At 40.7% G+C, this 24490-nt stretch overlaps 1 protein-coding gene across 1 annotated transcript in view; it reads left to right on the top strand.

Moving 5' to 3' along the window:
- Positions 1-8416: 8416 nt before the first annotated feature.
- fndc5b (fibronectin type III domain containing 5b) overlaps positions 8417-24490 on the top strand; it is a 33547-nt gene continuing 17473 nt past the window's right edge. Inside the window, exons 1-4 of the mRNA XM_084919065.1 lie at positions 8417-8889; positions 12196-12314; positions 15711-15909; positions 21489-21578. Of these exons, the coding sequence (XP_084775191.1) occupies positions 8814-8889; positions 12196-12314; positions 15711-15909; positions 21489-21578 (484 nt within the window). The 5' untranslated portion in view covers positions 8417-8813. The remainder of the gene's footprint in view (positions 8890-12195; positions 12315-15710; positions 15910-21488; positions 21579-24490) is intronic.

The following is a 24490-nucleotide window of genomic DNA, read 5'->3' as shown; positions in this document are numbered from 1 at the left end:
TCAATCTGGCAAAGATGCTAAACGTGCCCCCACTCCACCCACCTAATGAGAGGACACTGGCAATAATGTTCAAGCCTGGAGCCAGAAGAGAGACAGAGAGGGAGAAAGAGCACGATGGCATGCATGTTTGTCTCTCGGAGGAATCAGTGGTGCGTTAGAGATTGGAAAACGGGCCCGTGTAGTGAACAGATGAGAAAATCAAGATTGCTCAGTGTCAGCCTGTGCTGGTGCTCGAGTCTTAAGAGAGAAAGGTGGGGAGGAAGAAGAAGGCGCGAGAGTCAGGATGGTGGGAAACTCCCATTCATCAAAAACTCTTCAAATAGTCGGGAATGAATGCTGGAATTGGTTTAAAAGCAGATATGACGAAGGCAGAACCAGCACTGATGGATCCCTGGTTCTTGTCTGATAGACAGAGACACACAAACAGACACGCACACACACACACACACACACACACACACACACACACACACACACGAGGTCTCTTACTGAAGTGTGCTGTCAGCATCAGTACCGCAGTTATTCATCAAAGGCTCTCCTCCCCTTCGTCTCACCTCGCCTTCTCTCCTCTTCTTTACACACTTTCACATACATGATGGTGCAAAAAGGGGGCGAGAGGACACCAGTCTCCAATAAGGTTAGCGTGAAAGAGCAAAATAGCATCAGACTGCAAGGTGTTACAGTAGTCAATTTCAAAGTCAGTGAACACGACTGTTTGCTAAGCCCTCCCTACCCCCAAAAAGAGTTATTTTACTGAATTAATATTACATACGTAAAATTGTGAGTGCACTGAAAACTCATCTCTGGCTGATTTTTAGTGTTTCTATATAAGCGAATGAGTTTAACCTTTGGAGGCATCAGTCACACAGACCTAAAGACTCCCTGGCAACCTCCAGCTCCCAGTTGACGACTGGTTGCTGATAGCTGCTAGGTGAAATCAGTTGCAAATAGGTTTCCCCCCCAAAAGTCTCCTTGTTAATACATGGTTGCTGCACCTGAAATTTTATCCTAATTTCACTCTTATATTGAAGGATAAGGCCTAAGTCCATGGAGGACCACTATAGAAAACACGAATGCCTCGTTTTTACCAACCCCTAAAAAAGTTTTAGGGTATGATCCGATAAGAACTATGTCATCATTTGTGTAAGATGTTACAACCACAGACTGTTTATAAAGGATGTAGTTATCACCCATTTTTTATTAAAGTCTCACCTTGAAGACTGTGTTTTGAAACCGTAAGCAATGAGTGAGGGGAATCAGTTCGAGAAACAGTACACCCTGTCAATCACATGACAATAAAACCAAGAATAAACCAAAACAAGCATGCCCTGCTTTGTCAACTCAGACAATGAACACCATTTTGCATTAAATAACACCTGAAGTTCAGGTGAAGTTATTAAGACTATGAACTTATTAAGTAATGAAGGTACTACAAACTGGTTTCGCCTTTTAAATCTGGAAGCTACATACAGCAAGCTGTTACTTTGACACCTTTGTACCAGAGTGCAAACATGTTAACACGCCAGTTTCCCTCAGAGCTCACCTGTTTTGTGTTTTGTTGAGGCTTAGGGGCATGCTTTGAATGACAGGTGTGCCAAAATAGGCTTCCTCTAATTCGAGCTAATTAACTGGATCGCGCCACAGTATTTGTGGTGATGGAGACTTTAAAAGCATTTGTAATGGAATTATCTGGCTAATACAATGGGCTGCTGTGTGGTACAAACCACCCAGGAGAGTGAAATTCTAGTAATTTATTAGTCCATTACTTAAGCTGCATCCATAAACTGTACACACTGATCCCTTCGACTGTTGTTATTTAAGCTGGTTAGTGTTAGCTGGTAACTTTGCCCTTTACCCTCTCATCCAGGTATGATCATTTCTGACTCCATTAAAACCACACATGGCTAACCTGGAGTCAGATTGTAGATTCCCGAAACAAGCAGCAGCATGGTGGCTTGTCCATCTTTTATATACAGTCTAGAACCAGCCACCTCACTATGCCCAACCCAATTACATTAACTTAGCTGTTGTGTTAAAGTGGGGAAAACTTATTATGCATACTGCCCAAGAATGCAAAGAAATCCAGAGCTTTGCAGGTCTGTAAGGGCTTTAGTGGGAAAGCCATTTGGCTTGAATAAATCTTTGATGGGGGATTAGAGGGTTGAAGATGCTGATATGAGAGTAGCTATATTTGCTAAAGAGGAATTCCAGGTTGGAGGGGGCTCCTGAGGGGTTCTCCCAGCAAAATGAGTTTAATTCCACAATAATTTCATTTGCCAGAGCATATCCCATTAGAGCCTGAATGAGGAAGGATGATTTAATAATATACATCAACATTAGTGGTATTATATCCCTGGATACATAGCTAACTGTTCTACAGTTTAATACCAAACAATCAACTATAGTGTGATGTGAGGGTTCAGGGGCTAATTAGATCAGTCCACTGGGCCTAATCTCAGATTAACTGGAAGGCCAAGTTTAGCATTTTTTGAATATAGGGATCGGCAGAGATGCAACATTTCAGTCCAGCTCCATTATAGTTACAGTTAAACCTTCAAGTTTGGAAACCCTGCACGAGTTGAAAGTGACTTTAACATGTCGACACAACGTGATCATGCTATCGCACACATGCATGAAATGTGACAGCACCCGAGCCAGCGGCTTCCTGTTAGGTAACACAGGGGCTTCCACCCTCAGCGCTGGGCATCTGTCCTTGCAGGAGGAGAGACATAAAGGGATGCTAAGAAAAGATGCTTACGTCAGGCCATCAACCGTGGACTTCTCTTTCTCTCTTTCTTGCTCTCATATGCTTTCTAACTCATCGCCCTCTCTCCCCAGCTTTCCTCGGTTTCTCCTTCTAAAGAAGACAGCCTGTTTAGCTGATGCCAGCACTTCAATCGGAGCCACTTAAGAAAATAAGCTGTTGCCATCTTTGTGCTGCTGGTTGGTGCTAAGGTCACATGCTGTAACACTCTCGGGAGGCAGGTGCAGAATTCCTCATAGGAACAGTTTCCTGTCCAAGAATGAACTAAAATGCAGGTTGTTTACCACAAAACAACTGAAGAATTTTATGTGCTCATTATATTTGGTGCATCTCATAATGTCAAGATAAAGCTATATTCACTGAAGTGTAAACGGCTGACTGAAATTATGATATAATTTATAACTTAGACTAAGATCGTGGCTCAAGAGTTGGGAGTTCACCTTGTAATCGGAAGGTTGCTGGTTCGAGCCCCGGCTTGGACAGTCTCGGTCGTTGTGTCCTTGGGCAAGACACTTCACCCGTTGCCTACTGGTGGTGGTCAGAGGGCCCGGTGGCACCAGTGTCTGGCAGCCTCGCCTCTGTCAGTGCACCCCAGGGTGGCTGTGGCTACAATGTAGAGTGGGAGTGACTGTGTCCCAGTACTGAAAACCACAGTATTAATAAAAGTATTGCCCCAAAGACAATGTTTCCACCTCTCTGCTAGACTGTGAGGATGGCTTTCTTTGGTTCATACTCAGCATTTCCCAAAATACAGGGGGGTTGAGTTGATGCCAAAGACTTTTACTTTAGTTTCATCTGACCACAGCACTTCTCAGAATCATTTAAATGTTCCCTGTCAACCCTAAGATTGGCCTGTACATGCGCTTTGCAGGTTCCGGAAGATTCCATTATAGCACAGGCACGATCTGATATTGTTGTGTTGGAGTTGTTTCTGGATCAACGGCGGTAATGTTGATCCAAGTTCAACATTGCAAGGGACCAATCACATTGTAGTGATGTCACAGTTTAGCATCTTGGAAACACCATCACACCAAACCATAACCCTAACCCCAGAACTCTAACCCTAACTCTAGTCCCGTAACCTCTTAACCCCAACCCTAATTTTGACCCTAACTTTCCCCTTTTTTGGATTTTCTTCCTGAGTGGACATCGGCAAGTATTTTTCTCTAAGTCGCAAAGCTATGACATCGTAACAATGCGACTGATCAGATGAAATGTTGATCCAGGAACAACACCAAAACGAGAAAATCAGATAGAGCACAGCGTATTGTGTTACCAGGGGTGTTCTTGGTAACAGTGGCTCCAACTGCCACATGGATACACAGCCGATCTGTAGCTCCCTCAGATGCCTCCCTGGGTAATTTCACAGAAAATCCATTTCTAGCTTTTTTTTGGCTGAAGTATTATTATGATTGTCTCTCTATATTAAAATTAAACTGCCATAAAAATTAGAGACTGTTCATTTCTTTGTATGTGAACAAATTTACAAATTCAGCAGGGGATCAAATTATTATTTGCCCATGTGTATTTGAGAGTTTTTACGAAAGGATGCAGAGGATGAATACATGCATAGACTTATTCAAAACGGTTTCATAACATACAGCATGTAAATACCATACAAACACTCTATACATAACAGGGAGAAGTTTACCGCATAAAAACAGAATTCAGAAATATTACAAGGAAAAAATTGAAATAATGAACCTTTTCAATTTCAGTTCAATTCAATTTTATTTATATAGCGCCAAATCACAACAACAGTCACCTCAATGCTTGGTAGACCCTACAATAATACATACAAAGAAAAAAACCTCAAAATCATATGACCCCCTATGAGCAAGCACTTTGGTGACAGCGGGAAGGAAAAACTTCCTTTTAATAGGAAGAAACCTCCAGCAGAACCAGGCTCAGGGAGGGGCGGGGTCATCTGCTGTGACCAGTTGGGGAGAGAGAAGGAAGACAGGATAATATTACAAAGAAGAACACATTTTTGTTGCCTTTGGTTCAGGTCAGGTCATGTTGGGGAGTGCACTTATCCCCTACTGGGATTGCATTAAATTTACACATGCACCCCACTGTCAGTAGCATCCTTGGGCAAAACAATAACCTACTTATGTGACGTGATGGAAAGCAGGCTGCATCAGTCCTACATATGACCAACTTCCAAACTTTCCATTTACGGAGAATAGTTAGTTAACTAAAGCTGTATTACCAGTAATTTATTATTGATGGGTTTTTTTGGCAATCCAGAGAGAGTGTAAAAGGCAGTGTACACTTTCAGAGCAACTAAATTCACTTGCAAACACAAAATATGTTTCCGTGTCCCTGCTGTGCTGCCTGCTCGCTCACCTGCAGGGAAGACAGGAGTAAGGTGAATCGCTTTAGTCTCATGAGCCTTAAAATTTAATTGCATCGCCAAGGAGAAAAGGGCCAAATATTCAAGAATGAGAAGAGATGTGATGATGTCAGCAGCTCTGAGGCAAGCACTTTTCCCCTTTTTTTTCAGGATAGCAGCATGCATGGATGATGTGTATGTGTGACATTGCAGAGATGCCTCTATGCTGAGTTGAACAGCCGGATGGGTTCAGGTTGTCATTAAGGGAAAGTTGAGTAAAGCAATGGGCTGAAACTCATTTTTATTATCTCCATATCACACTCTTGACACTTTTCCTTCTGCTTTTTTCCTCTTCCTGACCTCTCCCACCATTATTCCCTCTGCTGGACTTAAATTTTCCTTGCTCACCGTCTGCATTCACTTTTGTGTTGTTCAAATTTCTTTCAAGTCATTAGTTTCCGTCCAATTTCCACCACAATTTCTCACCTCATTTCACTTGAGATCCTTTTTCGTCTTCATTTGCATGGCTCAACCATAAATATTCCTCTGTCCTAAACACATACACACACGCACACACACACACTACCATACACTGTAATTAAACTCCCCCAGGGGCAGTTTGGGGGTTAGCAGTGAGAAGAGACGAGGAGAAAGTGAGCGATAATGCCACTTCAAAGCGGCTGCAGACTGGCTCATTCCCCTCAAGCTTCAGATGGATTAAGGCCACTTCTGGCCTTTTTTGTACCCCATCAGCTCCACTTGAGTTCAACACAGAGCACCCTCTTCGACAAATGTATCCCGGTACACTCCAAACTCAACACGCAACGGAAAACAACTCCTCAAGAACAAAAAGTAGGCACAATGAGCCGTACTTTGAGTGCTACACACTAATTGCAAATGTGGGAATAATTTAATGATTTGTTATTTTACTGTGAGGTTGACGTGATTCAGTCCAGATTCAACAAACATTTTTTTATAGCTTATCTAGCAAACTAAGTAGTGAGATAAAGCTAATTCTCGCTAAGCTAAAATTGCTTGTATATCCACACAGCTATCTAAGATCATCAAAACACTCTTTAACACCCACTGGACAACTGTTTTTCTCATGTTGTCCAACAAATCGATCATATTAAAGCTTTGTTCCTGCTGCCTGTGTCTGTAAAGTGAAGCCAGCAGTTTTATATAAATCGCTGGCAGCTGCAGAAGCGCCTTAAATCTGCATTCTTTCTAATGAACAGTAGGGGGCGACGTCTTTGTTTTTAAAAAAAAGATAAGCTCCATTCAAGTACCAGATCCTACATAGGACAAACAGTTGATAAGATTTGCCTACTAATTAGGCAATATGCTTGGTTTATTGACAGCTACATGTGAAGCCATATTCTTTGATAACTGCATGCAGAGACTGCTGAGATTACAAGTTTATTCCAGTTTGCAAAGACGTTTGTATTGTTCATGTTCAGCTCAACGACTCTACACAGGGGGGTCATAATAACTGTGTACTGACAGTAAATGTAATACTATGACTGCAGTGTTGATCTTTACCATCTCCCTCTGATCTCTGGTAAATGATGAAGTATTCATCTTATTTTAAACCTGACATTAAATCTGCATATGACTTCTTATCATTTCTCCAAACACATTAACCTCTAAAAAGAAGTTCTCCAAAAATAAATCTGTCAGCATCACGCTTCATGAAAACAACTGGCGTAACCACCAATAAGGTGAAAATTCAAGGGTGGGGTTTTTTTTTGTCTCTTCTTTTTTTATTTTGCAAGCTGAAACCAGAGGTCACTGGAGGAGACTGTGCTCGTCTGAACCTAAGTTGAGTGATAAAACTGTCAGCGGCACAGCAAAGAGATATGAATGTTGTCGTCTTAAATTGTTCTTATAACCTTGAAAGACACTGAAGAGCAAAGAGAAGAAAGGAGAGGAGCAGGGCGGCACATCAGCATCTTCTCCCTGAAGCAAAAGAGACGTTAAAGGGGCGTCTGTTGAGAATGTTAATCATGTATTGATCTGTGTAATCTGTGTCCCTGAGTACCTATACATGAGCACAACGGACAGCATTTTGCCACACTCCAGGAGAAACACTGGCCCTATTTTATTCTTAATAAGGTGCACAAGCTTTGCAGGACCCTTGTGTCCCCTTTATTGACCTACTACTGCATGTTCCTCTCTTTAAGAGACCATATAGGATCCACAATTAGTAAGATTTTATGTGCCTGCCAGAGCCCTTTCATTTGATTGAGTGGGTATGGGATCAATAGGTCCTTCGATTGCACATAAGAGCCCTTTTACTGACAAATCGCACTCACAATTGATTTCCTGTTTATAGATTCATTCCTATTATTAATTTCTACACATATACAGTTCATGTTTTATTAAACGGTGTATGGGATCACCTTTTCCTTCCTTTAGCTTCTGGAATCCCATTCCAGCTTATGTAATGTTAGGAATCATTAAATGTCTTTAGAAATGTTTTACCTTTGTGTTGCATCATTTGTAAATGATGTACAGAGGATTCTAAATTAATGGTTGTGTTGCAAGGTCTAAGAGAGGCTGAAGCTATGGCATTTAAATGCATTTATTGCACTATCATAGACATCAGTGTTTCTCTTACATCCACAGGAAAGTGAAAGTTTTTAGTGCAGTGTGTTAAATTTTTACTATTGGAAGATCACTGGCACCAGAATTGGGCTGTTGGTGCACAAAAGATGATGGGGGGGGGGGGCAAACTAACAATCCTAAACAGCAACAGTGACATCATCACATCACAAATGCATTTTTTTATTTAGATATTGTAACTGTCCATACATTCTCACCCAGCTACTCTTCGGTTAGGGTCAGGCATGAAAAACTACTTAGTTGACTTGGGAAAGCATAATGTAAGGCATAATATGCATTATGTGTTAAAAACTTAACTTAAAGTGGTGTTAAGGCAGCAAGGTGACATGGTGGATAGCACTGTTGCCTCACAGCAAGAAGGTCCAGGGTTCAGATCCACTCGGGAAGTCTCTGTGTGGCCTTTCCAGCGTCCTCTCAGATCCAGATGTATTGATATTGCAATAACACATGTGCACAGATAGAACAGTGAACGTCTGTGCTTTATAAATGATTGATTGGTTAAAGCGTTTCAGACTGCTTCATTAAAAATAGCTGACAACAGGCACGGATATGTTACTTTTTGTCTAAAATGATGATTTCTCTTTGGAGGATTGGTTTGTTTTTGGCAAGTAACTTATAAGCGAGGACTGATGCAAGTGTGTGCGTGTGTTTGTGAGGGAGAGAGAGAGAGAGAGAGAGAGAGTCATAAGCCGTGGCTGCACGTTGCACTCTGCAGCACTTGCGCACTTCTTCCACCTCTCTGCGTACTGAAATCCTCTCTGCGCCGACTTTCCATCACAGCCAGCCTGGAAGTCTGCCGGTGGTCGAAGGGCCGTCGTTGTGAGGTGTCCACCGAGACAACTGAGAACGGCATCGTGCACCACCACCCCCTCCCTTTCCCCACCCTCCCCTTAACCCTCCTCCTCCCCCTCTGGCCGTTGTTGCGCTTCTGCTGCTGCAGAGTCCAAGTTCAGGTGAGCCCGGTCTCCGGTACAACAAGTACCTCCTCTCTCCGGTACCCTAACCGGGGGATGCTCGCCTCCTCCCGTTAAACGCCATGCTATAAATGGGCCGCACAGGATGTGAAGCCTCACCAGAAGAAGCAGGAGGATGGCTAAACCAGGCTTGTCTGCGGCGGTGCTGCTGCTCCTGCTGGGCTTCCTCTCAGCGTCCTCCGTTAATGCCGGTGAGTTTTACCACAGGTTGATGAGCGATCGTTGCGAGTAAATGTGAGTTGATGCACCGGGCCGATTAAACACATGTCGTTGTGCTTTTATTTTAGTATTAGTTGGCAGCAGCTGACTGATGTCATGCATTTGGTGTGCATTTCATCCCCTTTTGGGAAGCCACCTGACGTGACACACTGCATGTGCGTGCATCAGCTATAGGTGGACACAGTGAGCTTTAGTGATGCCCAAAAAAATGGCTGACACAAGTTGGTCTCACACTGCATCAGAGTGACAGTTTAATCCCAGTTTGTATAAATGTTTCTAGAAAAGTGTAATTAAAAAAAAAACAGTCTTTGTGGCACCGTGTGATTGGCTCAGTAAGTTCTCAGTTGACTGTTAAATTCAAGTAAAGACTAAACGAGCATTAGAGCTTTACATTTTAGTTGACTAACTGACCAATCAGTGGTCATTTTCTCAGATGTGAGCATTTGCCACTTTCTCTTGTGTCAGACAAAACAAGATATTAGTGAGCATCATTTTGGCTCCTGGAATATTTCGGTTGGCATTTTTTCACCATTTTCTGAAAATTCTTCATTGTTTGGGGAGATAATCTCTAGTAGCTGCTTTAAAAATGTGCAGCTTCATCCATCCAGTGTCCTGAAGGGATGTGAAATGTGATTGAGTTACTTCCATGTAAAGCCTCTACGTACAGCAGGTCCAATCCTCCTATATGTTCATGCGTGTGTGGGGTTGGGGGCTGAGGGACTATCTCATCTATCTTGTACGATATCGCATGTTTCTAACCTGCGGCAACATATGTTCATCTCATGCGTAAGATCTTGGTTACACTGCATCCTGATGATAAGCTGATAGATGATAGTCGCGTGAAAAGCCCAAATCTTGGCAATAAGCTCATGTGGGATTTATCTCGGCCTCTAGAGATTTGATATTTTGGCTTCCCAAGGCTGGGAATGGATGTAGTTTTAAGAGGGAATTTTTGTTAATCTGCAGCAAACGCTTTAAGAATGGACGTGAATCCCTCTCTGCCATTGCATTGTTTCTGTGTCTGTGTGAGCACAGGAAGATAAACAGCGAGAAAACAGCCAGTCAAACAGGGAGTCATAGCGATGGATCATGCCCGTACAGTACTTGGGAACACATCACACATTTACTCTGCATCAGCAAACACACACATACACACACATTCACATGCAGCCTTTGGGAGCCACTCAACTGAGTTTGTCGCCTACCAAAAATGAATTTCACCAACATGATGTAACACACTGTACTGTGATGATTGTGTTATCAGCAAGCAGAAAGGGAGGGGAGAAAATAAAGTACATTCTTGTTTTTCCTGTAACAACACTTTTTAACTCCAAGAACAAGTCTCAAGATTGTGTGCTCAATATTTGCAGCGGTTTAATGCAACAGTGTCACATGACTGACGGCGTTTCTCCTGGTAACAAAGAGAACGCAGGTAAATATTTTCGAAGAAAAAGCTTGAAAAGAGCTTGTCCAGTCGGAGCTAAAAAATGGTGCAAATAAAATCAAAAATTATGTTTTTCCTGTGCAATTGTGCAACAATGGGCTGACTTCAGCGGGAGGACAGATGGTAGAGCGGCCAGGAGTTATGACCATTACTTTCATTTTTTATGGCACGAAATGACAAAAATAGATAGTGAAGTACAATCTGTGCACAGGCCAGAAACAGCTATCCACTGCTGCTGACCATAGACTGTATATAAAAGACAGACATAGCAGTGGCGGCATCACCCATTGATCTCTTGCTCTCTGTTTTTTAAAGTCTTCTGGCTGCCATCGTGTTAGTTTTTTTAGAGCCAGAAGTGAAGATATATGAACAAACACTGGTGTTCAGTTCACCGGTTCACCTTTTGAAATGTGTTTGGCTGCAGCAGTAAGACACAGGTTTTACTCTAAGAGCAAGTGGTCACCAGTTCTGGTTTTCACCTCATCTTTTCCACGTTTTACTACCACTCAGCAAGCAGTTCATGAATATTTGCAGACAAATCCTTCATGCAAGTTACAGACAGCCACCTCAGTCTGCAAGCAACCAAAGCGATTACAAGGATTTTTTTGTAAACCCATGGCACGAAGCTCCTGGTGCACAGCTTTTATGCTGATGTTAATATCAGAGGTTTGTAGCTCTGCAATTACAGAGTCAACAGAGTTTTGGGTCGAGTTGCTGTGGTTCTTAAATATATATGTGCAATAATACTGTGTGCAGTTTATTGTTGAGTATCTTGAACTGGAAGAAATTTCAAAAACGGACTTGTTGGTATCATCCTATTACAGCGAGCTCTTTAGAAGAACTTGTGCTAAAGAGGTAGACTGCATGAATGGGTGCTTGACCTTATTCAGCTATGGCCATGGGACTGAAAACACCTGAATTCAGAGATAAAGAGGTGTGGTCAAATATTGGGTATATGCTAATTAGTGCCAACTACCAGACTAATAAGAAGCACAAAATTCTTGAATGGTTTTTACTCCTCATAAACATCCACTAAAATGTCTCCAAAAGACTCAGCAGAAACACAGTGGACAGTTCAGTGACTCCAGTTATAGTTTGCAGGTGTCATTTAATCTATCAAAGATTTTGATTAACTGGAATTTCCGCCTATTCAACAGAATATTTATGTCACAAAATAGATAAATGTCCCTCTCAGTGACAGTTTCATGTGTGTGCACATGGGCGTTATCATCCTTGTGTGTACGATGTCAAGGTCTGATTCTGACGTTGCTTTTACAAGTCAGGCTCATGGGAAATACAACTCTGTCTGTAATCGTAGAAGACCATGAGTTGGTCTTAACTCTCACATAACCATACACACTTTACTCTCTGCTACCTTCGCAGCTAAGAAATGAAAAATGTTAAGGAAGACTGTAATTTAGTCCGTCAAAGTTAATTTTCAGATTGACAAATGCATTGTGTTTTTGTTTTTTGTTTTTCCTCAAGAGTCATGGTTTAATGAGATATGTGGAGGAGAAAGAAGAGAGGAAAAGTTAAAGATGGGAAAGTGTGCGTGAAAGAAGAACAGAGAGAGAATGGAAAAAGCGTTTTTTCAAGGGAAACACCAGGAGACATGTATGTGCCTAATTAGGGCCGGTATAAATGAAAGGAGAAGGATTAATTTGTAGGAGGTGAAGAGAAGATCTTAAGGAAGGAGAGAGCGAGAGCACAGCGAGAGAGAGCGATGACGAGGGGACGATTTGTTCAAGTTGTAGCGTTTATAGTTATAAAGTGTAAAGAATATTTATGGCCTGTCTCTTTTTATTTCTTTCCTCTGGCCGTGCATGTGCGTCAGACACCCTGCTGTCAGCACCGCTCAATGTGACCATCAGAGAACTCGAGGTTAACTCTGCTGTGGTTACGTGGGAAATCTTGGAGGGAGACCCTGTCATCGGATTTGCCATCACCCAACAGGTACCGCTACATGTGTTGTAGAGCCCAGCAGGATTTTTAAGACTGATATAAATATCAATATCTGGTGATTTAGAGATGCGATTTACCGGCCGATATATTATTTTTTAACTTTCAGCATACGTAACATTAGTAGTTTTCGCTAACGTTTGTTATGTGTAGTTGCTTATGAGCCCCTGATAAGATAATATGACGATGCAGTTTAAAAATAATCTCATTTCATTGTCACAAGCCATGGATTGCGCATTTACATTCTGCCCAGCTATGCTCGCATCAGCTGGTTTGTGTTTGCGTGACAGAGTTACAGAGTGCCCTCTGGTGGACAAACTATGGAACACATATATATTTGCAAATGCCTAATAACGCCCTACATATTGCCGATGCTGATATATTGTTATATAGTATATATGTTGTTCAGGCTCTAATGCGTTGTGTGAGTATGTTATGTGTGGAGAGCGAGTCAAAAATGATGATTTAATCAAACGGAGTACGACTTTTAAATAGTGTAGCCCCATTCCTAGAATATCAGTACTCCTGGAATTCTGAGTACTGATTTGGTACTAATACTTTGACTTTGAGTATCTGCTAAATATGCCAGTGCTGCACTTGGATCCTGCAGCAGGCCAATGATCTGAAACACACCAGCAACCTCGGAGTCCTCTACCTTTAAATCTGGTTTAAGTCTGACGTCATTAGCCGTTTCCAGGTCCAAACTCCTATTCAGGTCCCAAAGTCAAATGAACACTGCGGCATCACTGAAAGTTAAAAACTGTCTAAATTCTTTTATCTTTAATAAAATGATCAGTGTGGCTGCTTTACCAGGTGTAACAATTAAGCTTAACATCCAGACATCCATGAAAACAGAATTTATGAAATTTAGCAGTTAGAAGTTAGCAGGGAGCTAGCTCGCTAGTTTCCACCTAAAAATAATGCATCACGCTCTGACTGAGGGAGTTCTGAAGAAATTAAAACGTACAGCTCTGCTATCGCTTCCGACTTAAATGAAGACAGAAAACTAAACAGTAGTGACGTTTGTAGGGTTACATGAAGTTGTGCTAGCTGGTATGTAATGATGTGCTATGTGGTGGCTAGCTGCACAGCTGTGGTTAGCATAATATAAACACATTAGCACAGTAATGCTGGAGGATGACCGCTAACTTTTTTCCACTTGATAAAAGTTAATGTGAGGGTTCCCGAGGGTTAGGGACAAATGCAATCGCATGGCAGGATGCTGTAAACGGACCAAACTTCAGTCAGGAGAACAACTGAGATAATCCATCCACAATATGAGGTTAGTCATTAATATACTGCTGGATTGGCTGGGCTCTAGTTACATTGTAAGGTTTTAAAATGTGAGTTTTAAAATGAATAGTGGTAGATCGAGAGAGGCCGACAGTGATCACTGACTGTTTTTTAGGGGCTTGGTCAGATTGAATAGAACAAAATACAAAAGCATTAAAACATGTTAAAAACACAACAGCCTCAATAAACGCAGAGTAGTTTGGACCCGGAAGCAGGATTCATACGTCACTTAAAGATCAGGTAGCTTAAGAAAAACAAAATGAATACCTTGGAGTGTCAACGTCCTGACCTGAATCCGATTGAGATGCTGTGACATGACCCTAAAAAGGCAGTTCATGCTAGAAAAACCTCCACTGTGGCTGCATTACAACAATTCTGCAAAGATGAATGAGCCAAAATTCCTCCACAGCTGTAAAAGACTCAATGCCAGTTGTCACAAACGCTTGATTGCAGTTGTTGCTGCTAAGGGTGGCCCAACCAGCTATTAGCTTTAAAAACCTTATTTGTGGGCAAAGTCTGCAAAACCTTAAATTATTTTTGACAGTTCTAGACATAGGATAGTCTAGAAATGCAGTTTTTGACCACAAATGAAGTTAATTTAGATAATGCTTCAAAATAACAGGACTTAATTCTAAAAGGAGTCATCAGTCATCTGCTTTATGTTGTAGAACTGAACCCATAAAGAGCAGCAAACCTCAGAACAAGCAGCCAGCTAACCACAGCCTGTTCACCAAACAAATCTACTAGAGATCACAGTCCAGTGATTATGTCACTTATTACTAAGCGAGTCATATCCCCACTTGTCCTGTTACACCAGAACTTAGGGTTGCACCACCTGCCAAATCACATTTTAACCCCTGTTTGTCACCAATGTCCAATTATTGGATATTCGGATCCCTACTTTGGATATCAATATCAAATAAACACCCATGAATCTGTTTAAAATTATTTTTTAAAAGTATTTGTATTACGACGGGAAAAGTTGCCAGAAGATCATCACATTTGAGGTTTTCTTCACAGTTAAAAAAGTCCAGGGATAGTTGTCTGTACATCTATTGGCTAATGGCTAATTCCACATATAGTGTGAAATATGGCACCTTCAAACCACAGGTTTAACATAAATAAACACCAAAAAAAAGCATGTGAAATCCAAAGTCAGAAAATCATAGCTTAAAAAAAATATCAGAAACTTGTATTTGGCTGTATTGCCAAATACAAATCCAACCTTCCCAAATGCACATGTAGATACAACATATGAGGAGAAGCTGGGGTGAAGGTGGGTTGCAAAGAAGCTTGCAGATGCACGGCAACTGTGGTCAAGCCAAAGCGACTTAAATAATGTGCCGTATATGAGATTTTCCAGTTGGTTTAATATTAGAGGGTTCTCTAGGCCAGTTTCTAGTTTAATTTCTGAGGCCACATTAAGAAACACTTTCAAATATACTTTTTCAAATGCACCTCTTGTCTACATGAAGTTTTAATGGTTTAAGAAATCTGCTTCTTTAATTGCCTGGTAAACAAAAGTGCCCCCAAGGTGCCTTACTTTTAATCTAGCAGGAGCCAATTGACCTGAGTAAGCAGCCCTAGCTGGATAATAATGTACATTTCTAGCAGAGTGTACACTGCCAGAGAGGCTCTCTCTCTCTGTCTGTCTCTCTCTCTCTCTCTTTCTTTATGCTTAATTACATTGTAAAAAAAAAAAAAACCCAGAAGGCTTTATTTCAGCATTTTCCTTTCTATTAACCAAGAGAGACGTGTTTGCATTTGCACCACATCAGACCTAACCAGGAAAATTGAACTAGAAATCTGAACTTGATAAAGCGTGCACCCTGGGAATATTCACTAACAAGAAGAAAGGAAGTATTGCTAAGCCTATTATTTTAAGTGGACATATACATATGTGTGTGTGTATGTATATATATATATATATATATATATATATATATATATATATATATATATATATATATATATATACACATATGGAAATGTCACCCTTTTCATGCCAAAGAATTCACAAGTGGGTACTGGCATATCGGGGGAAAAAACAAATACAAAATGTACACTTCTGCCTTTCTGATCTTTGTGCTTCTGCAGAAGAAGGATGTACGCATGCTGAGGTTCATCCAGGAAGTGAACACCACCACACGCTCCTGTGCATTGTGGGATCTGGATGAGGACACCGAGTACATCGTCCACGTTCAGAGCATTAGCATGGGAGGAAGCAGCCCTCCAAGTCAGCCTGTGCTATTCAGAACGCCAAAAGAGTCCGAGAAGATGGCTTCCAAAAGCCCTGGTGAGAGAGAGAGTAATACTTTTTAAAAATTTCAATCTAGATATTTTAAAGTCTAACCCTGGGTGAAAACTTTACCACTGCCAACATTCTGCTCGCCTGTCCTTCCCCTGCTGACGAACATAGATCTAAATCTGCCCGTTCACAGGTAGGAGCACTTAAATAGCAGCTTTTAAACACAGACAATAACATGGAGGGCTAATCTTCTCTTAATGTTTCATCGTCACAAAAAGAGTCTCTTTTTTGACAGTTAAATCCAACAAAACACAGGAATTACCATCTTTGCTAGAGTCCCTCCCACCTCCTATTCGATGCATTGTTCTCACTCTCAAGCACAGAGGCTGCTGTTATCAGGAGCGCCTTGCACTGCTTCCAATTTTATCATGTCCGACCCAGTTACTGTGCCAAAAGCAGCTGCTTCAGAGGGACACGGCGAATGCTAAACGCTCATCAGCAGCAAAGTGATAAGAGTGGTAACAGGAGACATTAGGGAGCGGTGTATTCCCTGGAAACACCACAGTGAGGGAACTTGATGAGGGCCTTGTGAGGCAGGAATGTGTTGATAAGTGGTCTAGAGTATAAAAAATCAAAGAGAAATCTATCTGAACTTATGTAAGCAGTAAAAAAGCAACATATTAGTACATTTTTCACTAGCGCAGACAAAGAGTCATTTTTAAGCCAGCTGATTGTTATATGATTGTTAACATTTAATTTCTTGCTGTTTAACGGCAGCAACAGGGGCAAACTTGAAATTCTTGGTGATTGATGACACAGTAGGTTCTTAATTTCAAGATATGTATGTGGGTAGACGTGGGCAGATTTATCAGCTCTGCGACCACCCATTTTCTGTGGGCAGATTTTGTCCCCTGTAGCTAGGCAGGTAATTAAGTTAAGCTGTGTGAGCTGGCCGCGTCCAGCTGACTATATAATGCTTCCAGCTGACTTCATTTTAAATCGAGACTCATGCAAAAAAGGGTCTCACATACTTTATGGACTTCATGAGCAACTGCATGTCCCTGAATAAACAAAAAGTTATTTTTATCACATGACGTTGCACTTAAATGATATGGAAATGATACTTTTGGCTATTTAATAATATCCTGTATATAAAAGATGGACATCGTAACATCACCCATTGGCGTATGGACTTTTTTAGCCTCAAGTCATTTTTGAATTCTTGGCCTTTTTTTGAGCTGCAAGTGACCAAATTTTAAAGACAGGCTGTGCAGCCTTAGTTAGTTATTAGGTAACAATATCTAACGAGCAAGGTGTCCTGTGATTAGATATTCGCTAATTCTTGTTAACATATGAATACATAAAAATAGAAACAAAATGCAAAAATTTCAGCCACTAAAAGTGGTTCACAGACGTCTTGGATGATCTGTTAGTAAAGTTAACCAAGACATGTTATTAGTCATATTAAAAATACTTCGAATTCTCTTGAATTAGTTGACCTGTCACTCAAAGCACGCGTGGCCCTACTAATGCATAACTTTGAGCCTTAAGCCTAATAAAGTTTTATACCCTGTGCCGTTGCCTTGAAGAGAAAATTACCCAAAGAAACTGAAACAATGTTTTATACTTGGCTGTTAAAATGCTTATTGTGGTTTTTAAGTTCATGAAGAGAAATTGACTTGCTTTTAGAGTCTGCCACAAGTGGCCATCCAAGGAACTGCATTTTTTTTGCACTGTGTTGAGCCTCGTTTTATTACTAAAGTCTGGCACTTAGCTTAAATAAGTACATAATTAAAAGAAAAGAAAAAAGATCTAAACTAAAATTTTCATACTGTAGCTGATTTCACGCCATTTTAGCATAAAGAGACTGTCATGATCCTGGGCCATGTTGGCCCAGCAGTTTTAGTATTCATGTATTTTTGTATTTTGTTCCTTATTTAGGCCATGCTTCCTGGGTTGCCCTGTGTGCCAGTTTATCCATGCCCCAGTTTAGTTTTGTTATATTTTTGTGCCATTCTGCAATAAAGCAGCTTTTTGAGTTTTATTCCTGCGTGGTGAGTTTTGCGTTTGGGTCCTCTCCTGCCTCCACACAGCCAGATCATGACAGAGACACTCAAAGCTTGGCAAAACAATCTGATAATCAGAAGGTTAAGGTTGGTAAACCCTCTTTGGACAATTACTGTTTTGAATAGAGTTTTAATTGTTGGTCATAGTGACAAAGATTATGGACTAAATTTAGGGATTTCTCAGAATGGCTACGGCTAATGTCTTCAGCCTTGTTAAAAAATCGAGGTTACAAATCTTAATGGCGATGGACATTTTTGTTATGTTTCAGTGTACGTGAGGTCATGTGGTGGCGATGTGTAGCGCGAAAGTTTGTCTTGATGTTTAGGGGCTCTGACTTTGATGGAAGTTTCTTGTCTGCCTATAGTGTCGTGCGTGTGTGCGTGCGTGCGTGTGCGTGTGTGTGTGTGTGTGTGTGTGTGTGTGTGTTGGTGGAAGCGTTCATTAGCTGCCCTGATTAAATCTCCCAGCCGTTACTGCTCTGCTCCCCTTCTAAGCGGGTATTAATCAGCCTGACAGGATTTAGTATCTGTAGGCGCAAAGCAACACAACAGGAAGCCTGCTTGGGTTTCTCTCTGTGTCTGTTGTTCACATGCAAAATTCTCGTGGAAGTTTTGAATGCACTGACATTTTTTATGTAGCAAAATCTTTGAATTAAATTTAACTTTTCAATTTCAGTTCATTTCAGTTTTATTTATACAGTGTGAAATCACAACAACCATCACCTCAAGGTTCTTTATATTGTAAGGTAGAACCTACAATAAAATGTAATTGTAATGTGTTCTTTTTATGTTGTTTATTACATTTTACAGGCTGCTGAAAAAGCCAAAGGTTTAGTAAGTAAATCTTTTTCAGCAGTAAAATATTACAAAGTCTGCTTACTGTCAGAACTGTTTTTACATTTAATTTATGTCTGAAATTGTGCTGAGCACCATGTTTCTCTGCAGCAGCAGATTGCTCTGTAACACAGCTGCACTCATTCATGCAGTCTGGAAGCTTCCCACTAGAACCAGTTCCTTCACAGCCTTCCCATTTAAACTGCAGCAGGTTTGGACTTTTGCATCAAAATAGAATTTTGAAGTTTTGACTTGACAAAATGATCAATAATATTTTTTTTCTCTTAATGCAGCCCGAATATGTAGTTTCACATGAACGCTACATTCTGTATTTTCTTTGAATATTTTGATCCTACATACAACGGCATTAAGCTAATGCAGAAATTCCACAAACTGCATTTCCTTGAATGCTCAGTTGAGGCTAGCTCCCAAAACAGATTGATAGCTAAAGGCTCTCATATTAAAATAACCTGCAGAAACAAACATGTTTACATACTGGTATAAAAACCAGTTTGGGTTTTCATAGCTCATTTGTTTAGGGCCTAAGAACTGCATTTTCATGGGCGTGGCCAAGCTAACTCAGGCTGCGAGGAGCATTCCTGCCTTTTGGAAAAATATGCAACTTCTTTTAACCATCTAAAAAATAACATGGCTTTCTATTAGGGGTAGGGGGAGAAATTGATACAGCACAGTATGGCGATAGTTTGTTTGGTGATATTGTATCACTACAGAAAACTAAATATCAGTATTTTATTAGGTAATTCAAATATTCTGGGAACACTATGAACAAGAGGGCTCATCTCATTCACCAGCATTCTGAGATAATGTTAGCCGAGCAAACTTGAATTGAATCTGCTCACCTGCAAAACCATCCAACACAGAATCCGAACGAGGTTGTAGGGACTTACGTCACTCAGTGATGTTAAAATCAATCCATAACATTTATGTGAAGTGGGGGGGTTTTCACAGATTATTGGTTGATATTCTGTCTCTCTCCATTAGATTTAAACTTTTATAAAAATGTAGAGACTGGTTTTTTTGTAATTGAGCAAACTTACAAATTCAGCAGTGGATCAAAATTAAAACATGTTCCCACTCAGTCACAGACTGATATCTGACTGACTTATAACAGCATTTGGCAGGTTTTAGTAGAAGAAAAAACTGAAGTGAAATAACTTTATCTTATTGGATAAAACAGAAACTGAGAAAGTTTGACTTCATTTACGTAATTTGCAGCTGAAAAACATGATAAATTGCAATACTCAGCATATTGCAAAATTCTTAAATCGCAATAATGTCATATTTTGAGTACTGTGATAATACTTTCTGTGTACTTAACTGTACTAACAGCCTTTCTAAGAAGTCAAAGTTCTAGTTGTGCTGAGTGAAGCTGCATTCATTTGTATGCTACATACCATTAATTAGCAGGTATTTCCTGTAGCCATTAATCTGAAGTAGAGAGCTTACGCCTGACTTTTCATGTCTCGAGGGGCTCGATGGCTGATGCTAATGTTACCAACACTTGCCAAGGGAGCAACCTCAAGGCTGCCGAGTGTTCAGCTCGTCTGTTGGCTGATATCTCCACACCTCTCCTCGTAGCTTCGGGTCTGCCCTCGCAACATAAACATATAATCTGCTCTTAGCAACTTATTAGAGTATAACCTTTCCTCTGCGCAACCCTAGGGACTTAGTTTGAGCTCAGAGGGATCACCATGGAAACAGCAGAGTTTTGAGCAAGCCAGAACACAGAAGTGTCAAAATCATCATCCCCGACTCCAAATGGCAAAACGGTGACCTGAAGAGCCCACAAGTGGGGATGAAACGCACCCCTTCCTTAGAGGCCACAGCTGCACTTACCTGTCATAGTTTGAAATTTAAAAAAAAAAGATAGCGGACAGCTGTGAGCAAATCGAAGACTTCCCAGTAAATAACTAAATTGCAATAAAAGTGATGCTCGTCCTTAAACACATTCAGATGGTAGCCTGTTTGATGAATTGCTGGTTCTGTCATGTTTTATCACTTCAAAGTGTAATAGAAATCAAACATATCAGTGTCTTGTATTGTCAGCAACGGCTGGTCCATTTGGTTTTATTGCACCGAGGTTTTCTTTGCTGTCAGCTCCATAAAGAGTACTGTACACCTTTAAGATCAGCTCCCTTCAACCAGTGTGTGGTCAGCACTTCCTTTGGAGATATGCACATCAACTTAGGATGCAAGCCCAGACAAAGTATTGACAGTGATGTCTTTATTCAGTTTTTGTTTTTTTTCTTCATGTTTTTTCCCTTTAGATAACAGACTGACCCAGGGGAAGCAGGCTGGGGAAGAAGGAGGAAGGAAGGCTGCTTGACTAAGGGTATATGGGAGGTAGCATAAGGCCTTGTGTTGGCAGCAGGGAGGAAGCGGTTGTAGTCCAAACTGTGTTCAAACCTTTAACCCACTGATTGGTTTTATGCTGCAGCTGCCAGAGTGCTGTCAGCAAGAGGAACACAGTGAGTGATGGGGTAGGGATCCTGCTTACTCCGTCTCTGCGGACCTCTGCTCTCACTTAGCTTTAATTACACTGACCAGAGTGGAGAATTTACACCAGTCGGCCTCTCTGCTCTCTTGTCACCCTGCTTGATTCTTTTATCTTTCCCTGCAGAGTTTCAGAGTATGTGGGACGATGAATCGCAGCATCCTCACCGACGCTCTGTTGACTGTGCTCACGTTTCTGTGTTCTCTCTCCAGACGAGGTGACGATGGAGGAGGTCGGCGATGCTGCTCAGCTGAGGGCGGGAGAACTCATCATCATCGTAGTGGTGCTCGTCATGTGGGCAGGTAATATTTCTGTTCAGCGATGCACATTTGTCACCACGGACCTCGTAGGAATCCACTGGCAAATGTTCCTGTTAAGAGACAAACAGTGGCTGCGGTATCATCCCTCTGTAATGAGTGCCAGACGCCTGCAGGGCCTTCGAGATGATGTAAAGATAGCTAGTGTGAATTTGGGCGGTAACGCATCAAATCCAAGTCTCAGTTTGATAAACTCATCAACAGGAAGCAACTGCAAAAAATAAGCTAATGGCTTATCAGCAGACAAGCAGCTCTTATAGGAAAATGCTTATCAAAGATGTGTTTATTTAAAGCAACATACATACTTCCTTTATTATGTTATAAATGGTGCTGGTACATAGCAAGACTCCTGTTATTATCAAACCTGACTGCTTCCTTAATATTCCCATGACATGGATAATGCACGTAAGATGGACTGGTACTTATTTATGGTACCTTTCTATTCAGTAAGTGTTTCTTACTACAAGTCTCAATCATTTAAACACAAATTCACACACATTCAATTCAATTTTATTTATACAGCACCAAATCACAACAACAGCCACCTCAAGGTGCTTTATATTGTACGATAGACCCTACGATAATACATACAGAGAAAAACCCAACAATCATATGACCCCGTATGAGCAAGCACATTGGCGATAGTGGGAAAGAAAAACTTCCTTTTAGCAGGAAGAAACATCCGGCAGAACCAGGCTCAGGGAGGGGCGGGGCCATCTGCTGCAACCACTGGGGAGTAGTGATGGGATTTTTAGAGAATCGGCTCTTTCGGCTCGGCTCACTAAAAAGAGCCGATTCTTTCGGCTCCCAACCTGCTCTTCAGGTTGTTTTGTTGCTTTAATTTATTATTAACGACAATATAAAATTATACACAAAAGGAATTACTAATGCAAAAAAATGTGGTTTTATTTATATATGTTTATATATAAATATATGCGGTGGCCCCTTGAGACAAAGCACGTACAAACTCCAAAACACACTTCTAGCGTTAACTGAACTTCCAAAACAGAGCTACCTAGATCACTTAAATGACACAATTGAAAGCATATGTGTATTGTTTGTGTATTTATACACAAGCACTCATATATATATATATATATATATATATATATATATATATATATATATATATATATATTCATATATATATATATATATATATATATATATATTCATATATATATATTCATATATATATATTCATATATATATATATATATATATATTCATACATATATATATTCATATATATATATATATATATATATTCATATATATATTCATATTCATTCAAATAATTCAAAAAAATGTTCATTTACCTGTTACTACCACACACCAAATCCGGTCGTTGGTACTTCCTGGCTTGTGTAGCCACTAGGTAACAAAAGCTTTTACGTGTTTTGAAGTTTGTACGTGCTTTGTCTCTAGGGGCCACCGTAAATATACTTTTATTTATTCACTCTACATAAAATGTACAAAATGTATAATACAACTATTTACAATTCAACTTTTAACTATTTAAATTTTCAGCTTTTTCATTTAAACAAATTTAAAGTGAAAGAACACAAAACACTACAAACCACAACACAATTCAATATAAATTAAAATATGAAAACAAAAAGAAGATGCACATTCTCTGTCATATGGACCTGCATGAATAAACCTTCTGAATCCTTTATCATCTGCAACTGAAACTAGTTGTGGGTGATTACTATACCTTTCTAATGTGACGTGTTGTCCCTGGCTCTCTTTCTCGGTCTCTCCCTCCTGCTCTGTGTAACTACCGCCCCTCCCCCCTCTTCCCAGCGCAAAGCACAAGGCTCGCGTGCGGAGTGAAGAGAGTGCGAAAGTGCAAGAGAGAGGGTGAGAGAAAGGAGCCAATAAGGAGTCGGCTCGCGTCGTTCTCTTCAAAGAGTCGGCTCTAAGAGCAGTTTCGTTTGCGACCGACACATCACTACTGGGGAGAGACCGGTCTCCCCAACCAGTCACTGTATTCCAGTGGATACAATGGTGTGTGTCAGGATTTATTACCGGATACGTTGGCACGAGGACTGTAGGAGTCAGGATCGATTCCTGGCAATCTATAACCACCCGTCTGTAAAACATTGTCCAGTAACAAGACTAAACTTACAGCCCTGCTAGCAGCTCTGTGATGATGCTAGCCTTAATGCTGCTTCAAGCTAAATGCTAACATTAGCATTCTACCATATTTACCATTTTCACCATTTTGTTTTGACCTTGCTTCTATGCTAAATGCTAAATGTAAAGCACTGATGGTTCTGCTAGATTACATGTCAAAAGATCTTTGACATTGTGACGGTGAGACAGTTTGCTTGAAATCATGTGAGAAGGAAAATTCTGTTTGTCAACTAAACCTTAAAGGTTCATCTTGGAACCATGAGTACCAGATAAAAGTAGGAGGGTTGTGTCAGGAAGGATATCCTCCATAAAGCCCTGTCAAATCAAACATCTGGATCAGTCTGCTGTGGTGAGCCATTGGAAAGATAAGGGAAATAATAATGACTAAAAACATCAATGTGTTGCTAGTTTGACTCTGGAAACTCTGGAATAGCCGGTTGTAGTTAGGCAGAGCAACTCGGATCAGAACCTCAACAGGAAATTACACAGCTGACATCTTTCTTCTCTTTACTCTCAGACTGCAAGCTTACTTATGATCCCTGCAGGCTTAGACTGCTAGGCATTCCCATGATGCATTGAGTATTTCTTATTCACTCTTTTGTACTTTCCTGGTGTTTTTATCACTCATTTTAATTCATTTTCATCTCTGGCTCTCTTGCATGTGTGCATTTTCCCCCTCACCCCACTGGTCACTACTGGGGTTTCTTCCTGTTAAAAGGGAGTTTTTCCTTCTCACTGTCACAGAGTGCTTTCTCATA

This window comes from Perissodus microlepis, chromosome 22 (genome assembly GCF_051167445.1).
Source record: "Perissodus microlepis isolate ML-2025 ecotype Zambia chromosome 22, ASM5116744v1, whole genome shotgun sequence".
In the NCBI taxonomy this organism is placed as follows: domain Eukaryota; kingdom Metazoa; phylum Chordata; class Actinopteri; order Cichliformes; family Cichlidae; genus Perissodus; species Perissodus microlepis.
The sequence above is the reverse complement of the archived record's forward strand: the minus strand, read 5'-3'. Positions and strand labels throughout refer to the sequence as shown.